The 14,987-nt window shown below is 44.0% G+C and overlaps 1 protein-coding gene across 1 annotated transcript in view; it reads right to left on the reverse strand.

Moving 5' to 3' along the window:
- PTPRQ (protein tyrosine phosphatase receptor type Q) overlaps positions 1-14,987 on the reverse strand; it is a 1,724,016-nt gene that overhangs the window by 1,428,779 nt on the left and 280,250 nt on the right. Inside the window, exon 16 of the mRNA XM_085652983.1 lies at positions 6,193-6,290. Coding sequence (XP_085509109.1) covers positions 6,193-6,290 — 98 coding nt within the window. The remainder of the gene's footprint in view (positions 1-6,192; positions 6,291-14,987) is intronic.

Raw genomic sequence — 14,987 nt, forward strand, 5'->3', positions numbered from 1 at the left:
GAAACCCAACGCAATATACACAGAGCAAAACTCACTCTTCTATGCCTACGACACTTCTCCTATGAACATGGGAGCAAAATAGGGTGAAGAGAGAAAAAGAATACATAGGGGGGATTCACAACATGGAGGCACTCCCCACAACTCAGATGAAGCCAAAGCACAGCTGTTCACAGAATTTTACACTGAACTATATCGGGCAGCAACCCAGACAAAGCTGCTCAAAACTCATACCTAGACTCGGCCACCCTCCCACAGGTTTCTCCTGCCCAGAATGAGGTCTTGGGAGCTGCTATAACTGAGGAGGAGGTGCAGGCTGCAATCACAGCACTAAAACCTCATAAATCGCTGGGACCAGACAGTCTTACGGTACACTTTTATAAGACATTTGTGGCAGAGATCAAGCCGCTGCTGACCCTCCTCTTCAATCACATATCCACAGGGGCGATGAGTGAAGCATTGATTACCCCATACCAAAAGCAGGAAAGAGTTTGCAGTTTTGCTCCTACTATGGGCCGATTGCACTTTTAAACCTAGACGCTAAGTTACACTCTAAGATAATAGCAACAAGATTTGTAGAGATAATGCCTGAGTTAATCCACCCGGACCAATCTGGTTCTATTAAAGGCAGGCAAATGCATGACAATGTCCGACGAGTGCTCCACTTGATTGAAAAGGTATCAAACTTACGAATCCAGGCAGTCCTGTTGGGTCTGGTTGCAGAGATGGCATTTGATAGAGTGGAATGGTCCTTCCTCTTCCAGACATTGCAGAGATTCAGCTTTGGTGAAACGTCAATCCGAATCGTGCAAGCAAACTACACCCAACGAGGATCCTGAGTGGTGCTTAACGGTGGTTAGATCCAATATATTCCCCCTCAGCAGAGGGACGAGACAGGGATAACTACTCTCCCCGTTGTTGTTTGCCTTTAGCATAGAGCCACTAGCTGCATGGATCAGAGCACCACAGGAGATACACGGAATCTGGTTTGGATCTGTTGAGCATAAAATATCGTTATTTGCGGACGATATCCTGCTGAAGATATATGCACCTCGAACCTCCTTGATAGCCCTTCAGCAGGAACTGCAGGCATTTGAAGAAATAGCAGGCTTCTGTGTCAACACGACCAAATCCTCCCTGTTAAATCTTACACTTCTAGAAAAAGAGTTAGAATCTCAAATTACTGACTTCCTGTTCTAATGGGCCATACACACTATCACTTACTTAGGTATACAACGCATGGCGCTGCTGGCAGGATTATTCAGAGCAAACTACCTGACCCTACTTCACCAATTACAGCAAGAACTTAAACGGTGGAAGCCTCTGTACCTATCGTGGTTAGGTCACATCCATGCATTCAAAATGACGATCCATCTGAAATTACTTTACCTATTCCAGGCCCTTCCCATAGGTCTGGAGAGCGATTTCCTCCCCAAATTACATACACTAGTTACACACTATATATGGCAGAATGGCAGGGCCAGGCTGTCCTTCGCGATGTTTAGGCATTCCAATAGCACGGCAAGGGTTGCGCTACCCGACTTCGATCTATATTACAAAGCAGCACATCTACGGGTGATAACAGAGTGGTCCTTAAGAGAATCAGACAAACACTGGCTGCACATGGATAGGGCCATAGTGGGAAGGACCATGTGGGATTTACTTTGGAAGCCCAGAAAAGACGGCCCCCCTAATGCATATCTCAGTACTCCCACCAAAACTACCCTAAAAATATGGGATGAGGTAGCGGGACCATTAGATTGGACATCCTTTCCCTTGCCTCATACACCCATTCACTTTAATTCCCACCAGAGTTCCAGCCGGGCCCATTTGATGAATGGCGAAAGAGGGGTGCCTGAAATTGTCCGATCTCTTTCACAATTATGACATATTAACCTTTGAGAATTGTTGGCACAACTTTGACCTCTCCCCATTCGAGTATTATCACTACCTCCAGCTCAAGCATTGGATCCTACAACCAGAGGTGAGAGAAGCGGCTACCTATGACCTTACCCCAATAGTGAGCTTTGTGAAAAGGGCAGGCTCCTCAAGGGAGGGTATTTCCTTTCTGTATGCACTACTGCTTTCCACATTGCACTCCTACGATCGAGGCATGTACATTTTTGGGAGCACACACTAGGGAGCGAGATTTCCGAGAACCAATGGAAGACACTATGGAGGGATATAGCAAAGAATAACCACTCTATGGGTTTGAGAGAAGCACATTATAAGATACTGTATGACTGGTATCTCCTCTCCATAAGACTTATAAAAAATATTCCTGCAGTCTTCCGACTTGTGCTGGAGAGGCTGCGAGCTATTAGGCGATTTTAGGCACATATTGTAGAACTGCACTACAATATGTGCCTAACTGGACAGAGAACTAGCACAGATTAAAGAAATTCTGGGGTACCCGATTTCAACCACTCCTGAGTTTACATTGTTGGGCCTGAGGGACGAGAGTTTAGAGAATCAGAAAAAAGGGGATCAGGCAGTGATGTGGGCTTGTCTAGGGGCCGCTAAATTAGCTATAGCGACAGCATGGATGAAGAAGTATACCCCAGCCCTGACTCAATGGCATGCATGACTATGGAGGGCACTCACAATCGAAAGAACAGCAGATATCTTTTTCAAGATAATTTAAAACATTTCGAGGGGTGCTGGGGCCCCTTGATGTCATTTCTATCCCAGGGCATTCCTTTGACAACGTGTCCCCCAACTATGAGAGCACTACACCTCTTCTAGTTCTAAATCTAGAGCGGTGTACTCCAGATCCTCCTGAAAGTAGACCTGATGCACCCATTTAAGTAGCACTCCCTTGACACACAGTTTCATCTCACAGTGAAGAGGATGCTAAGGAGTCTCTTCCGTTCCGCTATGCTAGTACTCCTGCTTCGTTGCCTTCTCTTCCTTCCTGCCATAACAGGATCTGTGTGACCAGTTTACTGCCGTCTTGACTTGGCATTTAAAACTACTTGCCAAGCCTTAAACTCCCCTTTAATTACATATAGGTCCCCTATTGGCAGGGTGCTGTGTAAGTAAAAGGTAGGACATGTACCTTTCTGTTTTGCATGTCCTGCTAGTGACAAACATCCTATTTTATTTTTCATTGCTTTGAGGCCTACTCCTCTCATAGGCTAACATTGGCAATTCCCTTATATACTTTAAGTGGTAATACCTGATCAGAAAGGAGTGGCGTTGCCATGTTTGGTATGTTTAGAATAGCAGTGATTAATCCTACTTACTGGTGAAGTTCGATTTCATATTACTATTTTAGAAATATCACTTTTAGAAGGAGGGCATTTCTTTGTGCTTATGCCTCTTTTTGCTTTGGCGCCTGTCTCCAATATATTTTCTAGACAACCACCACAGAAGAAGGGCTGGATGTGACATGGGATACATCTGCATTCATCTGCATATTGATAGCCTTCCTTGGCTGGGAGAGGGAGAGGTGGTTCACACTTAATATTTCTATAGGTTGTGTCCTGCCCTCCCACAAAAGACTGATTTACCTCCTACTGATCATCTGGAGCCAGGGCTGGACTGAAAGGGATTGTTGAGCACCTCTGAGGGTTCCTTTGAAGTCACCCCTTTAACAAAGACATTTTATGAGTATAAGTACTGAGTTGCTGACCCCATGATTTTAGACACTGCATGGGACTTATAAAAAGAAACTGCTGGATCTAAAATCTGCACATTGCCAGGAAGACTGCTGTGCTGCCAGGAGGAAGCACCATTTGGACTACCTGATTTGTTGTGCTGGTCTACTGCCTGCTGGGCCACAGGAGGGACTGCCACTTTGCAAACCTGACTTTATGTGCTGGCCTGCTGCCTGATGCTCCCTTTGTGCCCCAAGTGTTCTCCAAGGGCTGATGGCTTGCCCCCTGCTCTTGAAATCTCAGGGCCGTAAAAGATCGCATTCCAGCCACTCTACCATGGGACTCTGTCTCTGGTGAGTCCGGTAGCAACGGGCCAATCAAGTAACCGTGACTACAGTTCCATGTTCTGCATGAGTTCCAGTCAGCACGTGGTGAGCACTTCATTTTGTGGAAATCTGAAGTGTGGGCACTTTCTGGAATAAGCTACAAGTCAGCGTGTGTTAAGCACCCCTCCTGTTTATGAGGACCGGTGCATGCTCAATGCCTCATGGTCACCCCCAATCAGTGTGTACGTCTCAAAGCCCCACTTACCAAGGAGAGATCACTGCCAACTTGGGGGAAGATGCACCTGCAAGTCAAAGCAACCAGGTTTTTCTGCCATGCTGCAGCTATGGAGGCTGCGCTGCTGCCGCAGCACGAAGACCAGCGGAACTGCAGCAGATCCTCTCCAGCCAGAGCAACCCTACCTGGCTCAGTTTGGCATGGTGTGGTGGCAAAGGGTGTCCCAAGTGTCATGAGGACCACCCTGTGCAGAAAATGTACTTCGCTCTTGTGCTGGGACGTGCCGACCTTGTACGAGCCAAATGAGTTCCCGAGCAGAGGAGTTACCTGCCAGAGGAGGTCCCTGTCAGAACACATCTGAGGAGCTCCTTTTCAAAGATGCCGTCGCCTAGGTTAGAAGAGACCTCTGAGGCGATCGGGCCGAAAGGGGCTGTGCTTTGTTTAGCAGCTGCACAGCGTGCTTGCGGACAGCTGCATCTGTATCCTAATAGTGAGGGACCACACATGGTCTCCCTGCGTGAACCTTAAGTTTGTGCCTCCCCCTCTCCTTTGGGGACGGACCATGGGGGCATTGTTTCAGCTCTATTTAGTAGGGGATAACCTCTGGAGAGGGCCCAGAGAGCCCTGCAAGGTTGTATATAGAGATAAGGCTACTTGAGGATTGGATATCAGATTATCATACCATGTCTAGTAGGTGCACAGGTGCGCTGTGCCCTGTATTTTGTTCACAAAACTTGTTTTAGCAAGACTCACAGAATTTACCGTAACCATCCTAATAGGAGCGCAGGTGCACTGTGCCCTGTGTTTTTATGGTTGTATGTCCTAGTTCGTGTGTGTCTCTAAACAAGTCTCTATTACCTGCAAAGTGTATGTTGTTTTAGTTTTGTACTGATCAGGATAACAAGTGCTATCTGAAAAATTGCATTATTTGTGATTCATGTCGGTATTGGTCTTGTATAATATAGAAGTCTATTTTTTCATAATGCTGTGTGGAGTCTTTTTTGTGGTTCATTCATTCTGTTGCTGTGTGATTGTGTTGCACAAACACGTTACACATTCCCTCTGACGATAAGCCTGCCTGCTCTGCGACAAGCTACCAGAGGGTGAGCACAGGTTATCTTTGGTGTGTAATTGACTTGCCCTGACTAGAGTGGTGGGTTTTGCCTGGCCTAGGTGCACACCAGAAGCCCCATTTCTAACATCCAGTCTCTATGTAGTAATGACAATTCAAAATATTATGAACTGCATCTACATAATGCAATAGCAGAACTGGTGGTGACATCCTGGCAGAGTGCTCACATCTTTCTTGATTGTGAGTCATTTGGATGAGGAGAAATGGAATGCACTGGCACACTTTGGAGTAGTAGCTTACCTGATATTTTACAAGCAAAATGTCTAGTACCTCCCCCCCAAATCTACCTGTTACTTTCTACTGACGACGGAAAAGAACCTAGAAACATGCATCCATAAATGCAAGGACTGGCTACATTAGACCAGTTGCAAACCCTCTGATTGTGAATAATTCAAAATCTCTATAATGCAGTGGGAAAACTGATGCTGATTTGCTGGCAGTGTGAGACGTTACCTTTTTTTCTGACATTTCTTTAAACTCTTATATCTATGGATTTGTTTCCACATCGACTGATACTGCATAACACATTTCATGCATCCCTGCATATATATTGCTTGTTTAACTGTTATGCATTGCTATGGTCTTGCCCCCTCCCCACCTCCTTTCTGTAACAAGGTAATTTTTATACTTTGTAAATGTTTATGTTTTTTATAGAGCACTGATATCCATGAGACCAGGTTTAAACTTTAAAAACAAGAAGCCTTTTTTTGCTGTGACTACTGGAGTACTCCTAGCTTATTAGTGAGTTCCAGTAGTAAACCATAAGTCTGCTGCAAGTGTGGACTAACAAGAGAAGGACGCACTTGCTCAAAGTAAAATCTTTGAGAATTGGGCGTTATGTAAATAAATAAAATGAAAACCTTTGTTGTTGCCTTTTATATTGTGAAAACAGAACCCACTCACCTGAAATTCTTTGTAGCCCCCAGGTGGCAGTTTCCAGGACAGATACAATGTACTCTCTTCTTGCCCAAACACTTGCAGATCCGAGGGAGATTCAGGACCTGATGGGGTCATTTATTAAATGTAACTTTTATCTTTCTTAATTTATACCTTATACAAGGTTACACAATGGAAAATGAAGCACGCAAGAGAATCTTTTAAAGGCAAAGACAATACTGGAGAAAAGCATGCAAACATAAGCTGGCCAATTCACTAAATTACTGAAAATCTCTCTGTACAAATTGCATCTCATGGTGTACAGTGTACAAAGTCCTATATCTTAAAAAGGACTTGCACTTTCAGAGATAGGATGCAGATGTTGGAGTGTGCTGATTATTCTACTTCACATTCACACACTGATTTAGAATTTGCACTAATGACAAATTTGTGAGAAAACAATATTTCCACACATGTAAATATAAAGATTGGCGGTACCTGTAACAACACAAAACAATATTATATGTTATATATGTTATTTAAGTAAAATTATACGTCCAGTTTATTGTCTTCATATATTTCTTAACCAATTTTCAAAACAAAATGTTGCATTTCAAATAAGGCTTCCAGTGCAAATAATCTAATATCCAAAACAACCAATACATGTTTTAATGCCAAAAGCAACTTTTCTCAAGGCAATTTAGCTGCTAAAAGCCATGTAAAATAGTGATAATCACCCACGACTTGAAAGTAGTCACTAAATGGTACATTTTATTTAAAAAAAGATTCCCAGGAATTTATTGTTGTATGATATTGAGAAAGGCAAAGGTCTCTTTGTCTTCTGCTATTTTTCCCTTTCTCCTGTCATGATTTCCGGATGATGTCTGACAGCTTCTGATGATAATCCACTCCATTGCCCAGGACGCTGGACTGCCGAACTAAAGAGGAATATGCATAACAAAATACCGAAGGGAAAGGGGAATGGGATTGAGAGCGAGAAAAAAAGAGAGAGAGAAACAAATGGCCCTGGTATGTGGCACAGAAATTGCTACAGGGGTGTGGGTGTTAAATGCCATATGTTGCCCACCTCCTACATATATCATAAATGTATATGGCTGCCAAGAGAACCACTGTGATCTGGTGGGGCTTCAGATTAAAAAGCAGTGACTCATGGAAGGGAAATGTACCCCGTGCCATGTAGTAAAACCTATTTTTATACATTAGCAGGTTATCCACTGACATGTGCCTTGTGATTTGACTGCGCTGGATGTTTAATATGTAAAAGGTGGCACATTACATATTGAAAATTGTGTGCCTTACAGTGGCTAATTATACAAAAACAGTTTTCATTGTTTAGGTCTTACTACATTTCCCATGAAAACGCCTTGGTATAAGTAAACCCCTTTATTTACACCTTCGTCTATGACAAAACTAGCAAAATGATTCTAAGTAATTTTACACTTAGCTTTAAAAATGTAATTTCATGTGGAAAGTGGATTTTTGATCTGTTTAGTGGAAAAGAACTTATAAAAATGTACATTTTGCTGCGAGAGTCAAAATATTCCTGGCAGCAACTAATGACCCTGCTCTCTAGGTGGCAATAGCTTGACTTACGGGCCCAGAAATGCAAGGGTGCTGTTAACAACTGGCCTCTTAATAGGGATAAACCATCTGGAAGATGGACAGAAACAGTTGGCAGAGCACAGGACACCCCTTCACAATACCTCTTTTAACTTGGCAGGTGTTTAAAGAGTCTGGCAGTATCTGTCCCAATTAATTCACAGGACCATCCTATCCTAGACTTTTTGGCTTCAATGCTAGAGGTGGAATTGTTCTTTGCTGAGACAAAGTAAGGAGACATCATCTAAATTAAGGAGGCCGCTTAACAAGAGCCAGAGTCCCTTCTGATGGGAGAAGTGGCTAGCCATTTTGGATTTAGGGTTTCTGGGAATGTTTACAGAAAAATAAGCCCCAGTAGCGTGAGCAGTGCTGAAAAATAAGAGTGAATGGCACCATGTGGTGAGCAAGAGCATGCAGCCATTCAAGTTGATTTTGCTGCCTCTCGAGTAGAAATTCTATTCGAGCAGCAGCAAATCTACTTGAGAAACAGCCCTCTGACTGCGAACGCTTGTTTAAAAGTGGTTCTAGGAGACGTCAAATCTCACTCGCACTTCTAGAGTCTCACAGGAAACACTCAGCCATGTAGTGATTGGTGGAAATTAACCAGAACTCTGCGTTATACAAGTAATGCGGAGTCGCCAAACTCCACCAATTACGCGGGCGGAATGAAACATTTCACCCACCCCTGCATGTAAACAAAGAAGTCCATGCTGAAAGAAAAAACTGAAGGACTCCTGACTGTACTCAGGGTTGGCACATCATTCCAAGGGACAAGAGGGTGGTTGCCTGTTCAAGGGACACAAACAGCAGACGTGCTCATGACTTCAAGAGGGCCCAGCTGGCCACTGAGGACTAGTGATCAACTTATGATCGAAAACAAAGGAGACCTTGCTGGATCTAGAGGGTTGAGAGGACCCCTCGTGTGCGAAGGGGATATGGAGAGATACCTCCTCCCAAATAAATCAGTTTAACCAACAAGTGTCCCACCAAAGGTCATGGGGTGGTTCCTTCCAACACAGGGGACACGGGATAGAGGGGTGTGTCACCCCAAGTAGGTATTCTAGCTCCGCGTGACTAGTGCGGTGAAGGAAACATTTATTTTTATATATAACCCTCACACACTCTAGTAGTGTCATGCTTCATCATTGGGTTCACCTAAAAGTCTGGGTGGGCTCGACCGTATTTCAGGGAGCACTTATTAGAAGGGCGACCAGGGGTCTTAACTAGAGATTAGAAATCCCTCACCTTCTCCTAGGTATCCCTTTATTTGTGGAGATGGTAGGGAGATCAGTCAGGTGTAGCATGATTTCAGTGGCACAGTGAGCACAAAGCACAGGTCTGAGCATACATGCACTGCAAAAACGTTGATAGGAGGATTTCATTAAGTCTAACGACTGCCAGTTACTTGGGTTAGCATTCCAGTCCATCATTCTTTTGCCCACTATGCAACCTCGATTTGGACCCAGCCATATGCAATGTCATCTGGCAAATACACAAATATTTTGATCGCATGTTGGTATTCTACTTTGTCAATTTTAAAACCAATGCCTAGAGATAACATAACACCAGAGCTGGCCCATCTACAATGAAACACATACAAGGTGATGGGAGGATGCTTGCAATAAGTCTAACCATTGGCAATTGCTCAGGGTAGCAATCCAGATTATCTTTCTCTTGCATTGATCTTTAGCCATAGCTCTATTGCATGACAGGAGTAAAACCTTGCTTGCCCATCTTGTATGAGCTCAGACAACTAAATGTTTTCAACTTCATGAATAATTTTAGAGATTTACCATGGCTTCATTCTCATCAGTCCCATTTTCTAAGTTAAGTCTGGAGTGTAAACTAAATTATCAGAGGGAATCAAAACATGCTTGATCATCTCAAAGATTAATGGTTGTGTCCATGACCTGAAGTATGTATCAGTGTATATGGAATTTCCATAGCGTGAACAAAGCCAAGAGAGTGGAGTGCTTTATATGCTCAAAGACAAGAATAATGTCAATGAATAAAAGTAGAGAAAGTTAGGTTGTGGAATTTTACCTCAGCAGTATCATCTTAGTGGTATAATAGCAGTTAACACAGTAGCAGCAATAGCATGTCTAGTTGCCAGTCTGGTTCATCCTTCTAAGACCATTATCTTTTTATGCTTTTAGATCATTACTTTGTTTATTTTCCTGGTTTCCCATGCTTTCGGCATTCTTCACTGCAAATGGACCATGAACAGGATTCTGGGTCAGGGCCTTAGGCTGAGTGAAGGAATAAGTCAATGGTAGCCAATGAAATCACAAAGTAAAAGTCTGCAGAGTAAACAATCATCCTGCCTGACCGGAACTTACTCGCCATTTCAGGTGAACAAAGTGGTCTCAGTAGTAAAATTCAGGTTGAGGTTCAAAACTTCCTGAGGTCCAAATTGATCTTTCATTTGTGCAGGAACTCTATCCTTACACCTCAAGTACAAAAGCAACATACACACTTCAGGAAGCTCTTAAAAGCTCCCTTTTTCTGCCTCCACCTATGATGAACTTTGGCATTGATGATAAACTCCCTAAAACCACTGTCTTTCTAAGCACTATATGAAACGGTTTAATAAAATTTGAAAATGTAGCAAAAGATGTGTACTTAAAGCCCACAAGCTAAGAAACTGGAACGCTATAGGTGGAAAAATGGCCCATAAACTTTTTTGTCAGGGTTATCTTTAAGCTTTCTCCTCTACCCTGTGAGAATAAATTCTGACCAAATATTACATGACTGCTTTGCAGCCTTTCAAGAGGACTGTAATGAAGTAGGTGTGCACACTACAGCTGCTAGTGCACAATGTTTATGGTAATCTCCACTCTTGGTTAATGATCAGCAGTCCAGACAGACATCTCTTTGTGTCTTCCTGTCCCACAAGCATTTGAAACAACTTTGAAGTCAGAATATTGTTCACTGGAGATATGGCCAAAATTGTCTCAATTAATTAATCAATATTGATTCACCAAGTGAGCTCTTTTTCCATGGTACACAGTAAATAGTCTATTTAGGCTGTTTCATATAGATCTCTAATATTTGCTATTGACAGTCACGGCGTAATGTAGGTAGGGCCCAAAAAGACCTTTTTCACATAAACAGCGATGAGCAAAAACCCAAACTGATATTTCCTGAATGTTAAGTAAGGACCAAAAGCAAGATTCTCGTTGAAAAACCATGTTCTCTAGATCTGTCGATTAAGAGTAAAAAATAAAATGAAAAAAGTTCTATATATGAACAGTTGTTCTACAAACTTTGGAGAATCAATTTGATAAACAAAGCTTTGAAAGAGCAATCTAAAAATTGCTTTCTAAACCTTAATTGTTATATGTGAAACCGGAATGATATTGTCAGAATGTAATACGTTATGTTGCTCTCATTAGGCAATACAAGGGTCATGTCACATTTGTGTAAGGCTAACTCTCCAATATTTAACATAATGAGTATTAGATTTAACGAGGGTGTCAGAAAAGTCTATGAGACCTCCATCAGAAACTTACCATTTACCTGTACTTGGGAAATCTGTGATACAAGTTTCAAGGAGGAGCAAGCACAATACACCCGGGCACATATTATAGACAGCGCGCACTGTCCCTGTTTGCGCCAGGGCACACCTTTAAACATGTGTGCCCGGTGCAAACAGGTACAGTGTGCCGTACTACAATTATTGTGCTTCCCACAGGGCAACTGCCTACCTGTACCTGCCCAGGGGGCAGTACATGCAGTGAAATACAGATCAGCTGCTTACAAGCTTCTCTGTGTTTCACAGTACAGGCACAAGCCGCCGGCACTTTAAAAAGGGGACGGAGATCCACCTGCAGTTGGATGCAGCGAGTGACTGCACCCACCTGCATGGGAGGTTTTTCAGTTTTGTGGTCTTTGGTCTAATGTTGCAGGGTTTAGAAGCATGCTTTAGCTCATATTTGGGTATTTTATAAACTGTAGAGAATCAGGAAATATCAAAATCATTTTTGATATTTTGATTACGTTTAATTCTTACACTGATAGGTAAAATGGCTGGTTTCATAAGAATATTCCCATTATGCACCATCAAATTTACCCACAGACAGAGAATGGGTAAAACCCTTTGACAAATCCTCGCCCATTTCTAGCCAGTCAGCATTGATAGTAGGTGAATTGGCAACGCCCCAGGCTTTAAACGTTCAACGCAAGGTGCAGTGACATGTATATGTGAAAAGAGTGCTGTCACCAAGCATCTGGGATAGTGGTGAAAACATGGCACCAGACTTTTGGAAAACATGGAACACAGTGTCACCTGGAATGCTGCTGCAAAAAGTTCTTAAAAAATTCAACAAATATTGGAGTGATATTGTTTGTATTTGCAATAATGGTCAATAATAATAATGACCAGTCAAAATTGAAATGTGAGCTGAAGTGCTTCCTGGTAAGAGATCCTTGCCACTTGCTATATGGTATGCAGAAAGCATATTTAAAATCTTTATTGAAGAATTCTTTTGACTTTGTAGTCTGTTCTGGTGCCCAATTTTGTAATGCGCGGGAACTAAAATGCAAATATTTCTCATTTTGTCCTTCGTGTGCTATAAAAGAAAGATTCGTCCAAACTAAGGGCCCGAGTACAATCTCGATAGGAACGCCCTCCGAATGACTCAGTTCCGGAGAGCTTTACAAGCGACTCACACCCTGGGAGTCCGTGCGACGGATTCTGATGCATTCGTATAGTGATGGATTCGGTTCGCTTGGGCTTCCATTGAACTCTATGGGAGCCTGTGTACCGAACGCATACACAGGCTCCCATTGCAAAAAGGGGTGGCTGGGGAAAAGCGTGCGCCCTGTGGTGCATGCATGGTAAAGGGGGACCCATGGGTACCCCCACGGGACTGATTCGGATGGCCCCGTGTGAAGGGGGGCCTGCTACAGCCCCCCGAAGTCCAATTCAGACAGCCGTTTCGTCTCTGCAAAAATGAGTCGATACGGTTGTCAAGATCGTGCATCATACTCGCTTGTTTGGAAGCCGGCTCCATTGCGCGGCACAATTCAGTTGCGAACGATTCGGACTGCCAGGATCGGGTTAGGAATAGGCCTGGGCTAAATTTCCGTTCCGCTCGCGGAAATTGCGATAATTTGACATTTTTGCGTTCCGCGGAGAGCGCGAAAATGTCAAAATTTCCGCATTCCGCAGCTTAGCGATAATTTGTTTCTTGCTCGCGCTGTAAAATAATACATTCTCGCGCGCGCGCGATCGCCTTACCTGAATCCCCGCGTTCGCCGACAAGTTTTCCCAATCCGGTCGCGTTCTCCACGAGATGTTGGATTGTTGGTAGCCATTTGCGGTGTCTCGCGACAGTTCGCGCCCGCAGTAATGTCATTGGTCGCGCGATCACGTCTTTCTTCTCGCGATCATGCACCGCGAGAAGAGTGAAAACAAGATGGCCGCGCCCGCGAGCAACCGCATGGGTAAGTTGGCGAGCCGCGACCACGCAGAAAATACCGCGAACGGGCGGGAAAAAAACTTCTGCATCTTCGCGATATTTCCGCGTGTTTGCGGAGATTTTTTACATTTTCGAGATAATTTGCGAAAGTCACTTTCGCAAATTCCGCCCACCCCTAGTTAGGAACCGATTTGGTTGACGCGGATAAGAACTTCGCATCATACCAGGTCGTTCGTAGGCTGTGGTCACTGGTGAATCCCTGGTCTGATCTGTGTTTGCTGCTGTGAACGATACCTGGAGCTGCGGACAACACTTGACCCCACTGGCTGTGCCCTCGCTGCTGTATTGAATGCAGTGTGGGTGTGGGTGACGCTTTATTTACAAGGGGTGCTTTTATCTTCAGAACTGACTCCCGGGACTGCGAGGTCCAGGCTGCTTTGTGCTCAAGCAATCGCCCGCACCTGGCTCCTCTTCCCGGCCCCGCCCCTCTTGCCTATGTAAGATACACACCCCCACGCATTAGCGGGACGCGTGCGGGGCATCACCCGGGGCGAAGACCGGGCAAAGAGCGGGCCCTCTGTGGTCCTCAGAGGCACGAGGAGACCGGACCGGGGCATTCCTCTAACTTGACCATCAATTGGAGGCAATCGTGAGTACTGACTCGTTTCACTGCTTTGTTAAGTATGGCCGAGACTTTGCTCAAAAATCCATCTACAACTGTAGGAGGTAAAAACAAGGGTACATTGGATGATTACTTCTCCAGGGCAGCTGCGGCTAATGGGAAGGAGATTGTATTAGCTGAACGAAGGGCTGAGCGGCGTCGTTCCATAGAAAACATGAAAAATAGATTGCCCACGGACATTTTGCTTTATACTACTCCTTCCGAGCCAAGTCCTCTTACTATTACTCAGGAGTCATTAGCCATTGATAATGTTCCCATATTGCTTCGAGATACCCCCTCTTCACCTGATAAACTTAATAATTCACATAGCTCCATCAATTTATCTTCCTCTAGTTTTTCCATCAAGGAAACTGATATGATTACGGTGTCCCTTCAACCAGAGACTAAGGCTACAAAAAAAAAGGCTGGGAGGGTGTCTGTGCCTAAAGTTCAAAGACCCCCTCCTACTAAGAGAAGAAAGAGGGTAGGTGATCCGCAAAGGAACAAGATTAATCACTCTGACTTTGGTAGGGGACCTAGACCTATTTTAGATACTGTATCCATGCCAAAGTCTAGTGTATCACTTATTCCCTCTGCAGAGGCTCTTAAGGATACAACCACTATTACTCCAATGGCACCTTCCTCCCCTGATCCAACTTGCTCCCCACATTGTCTGACAAACGAAGGTTTGCACGTTGCCCCTCTTGAGAGTATTGAACGACTATTAAGGTCATTCACTCTACCTATATTGGAAAGATTAAAAAATATGGAGCAACGTCTGGGGGACCTAGAATTGGCTATCACTAAACATGCGGAGGCATATAAAGACCATGCACATTCAGTGTTGCCTCCCCCTGTGACATTAGTGCCCTCCTCCATTCCTATCAGGAAATATTGTAAGGTTATCTCTGGAAGCCAATCTATGGTCACATCTCCCAATACAGCCCAACACCAACCAGCACAAAATGATTTGGGTGAAGCGACAAGGGGAGCGTTTGAATCTACTTTAGGAAATACTCAAATTGTGAAGGGAGGTACTTCTGTATCAAAGGCAGTGGACCATTTAAGGCATCAAGTTGATTTGCCCCCAGAAGCTGTCCCTTATGTGGTAGTGCTTA

The sequence above is a fragment of the Triturus cristatus genome, chromosome 4_1, assembly GCF_964204655.1.
Source record: "Triturus cristatus chromosome 4_1, aTriCri1.1, whole genome shotgun sequence".
NCBI classification, from domain to species: Eukaryota; Metazoa; Chordata; class Amphibia; order Caudata; family Salamandridae; genus Triturus; species Triturus cristatus.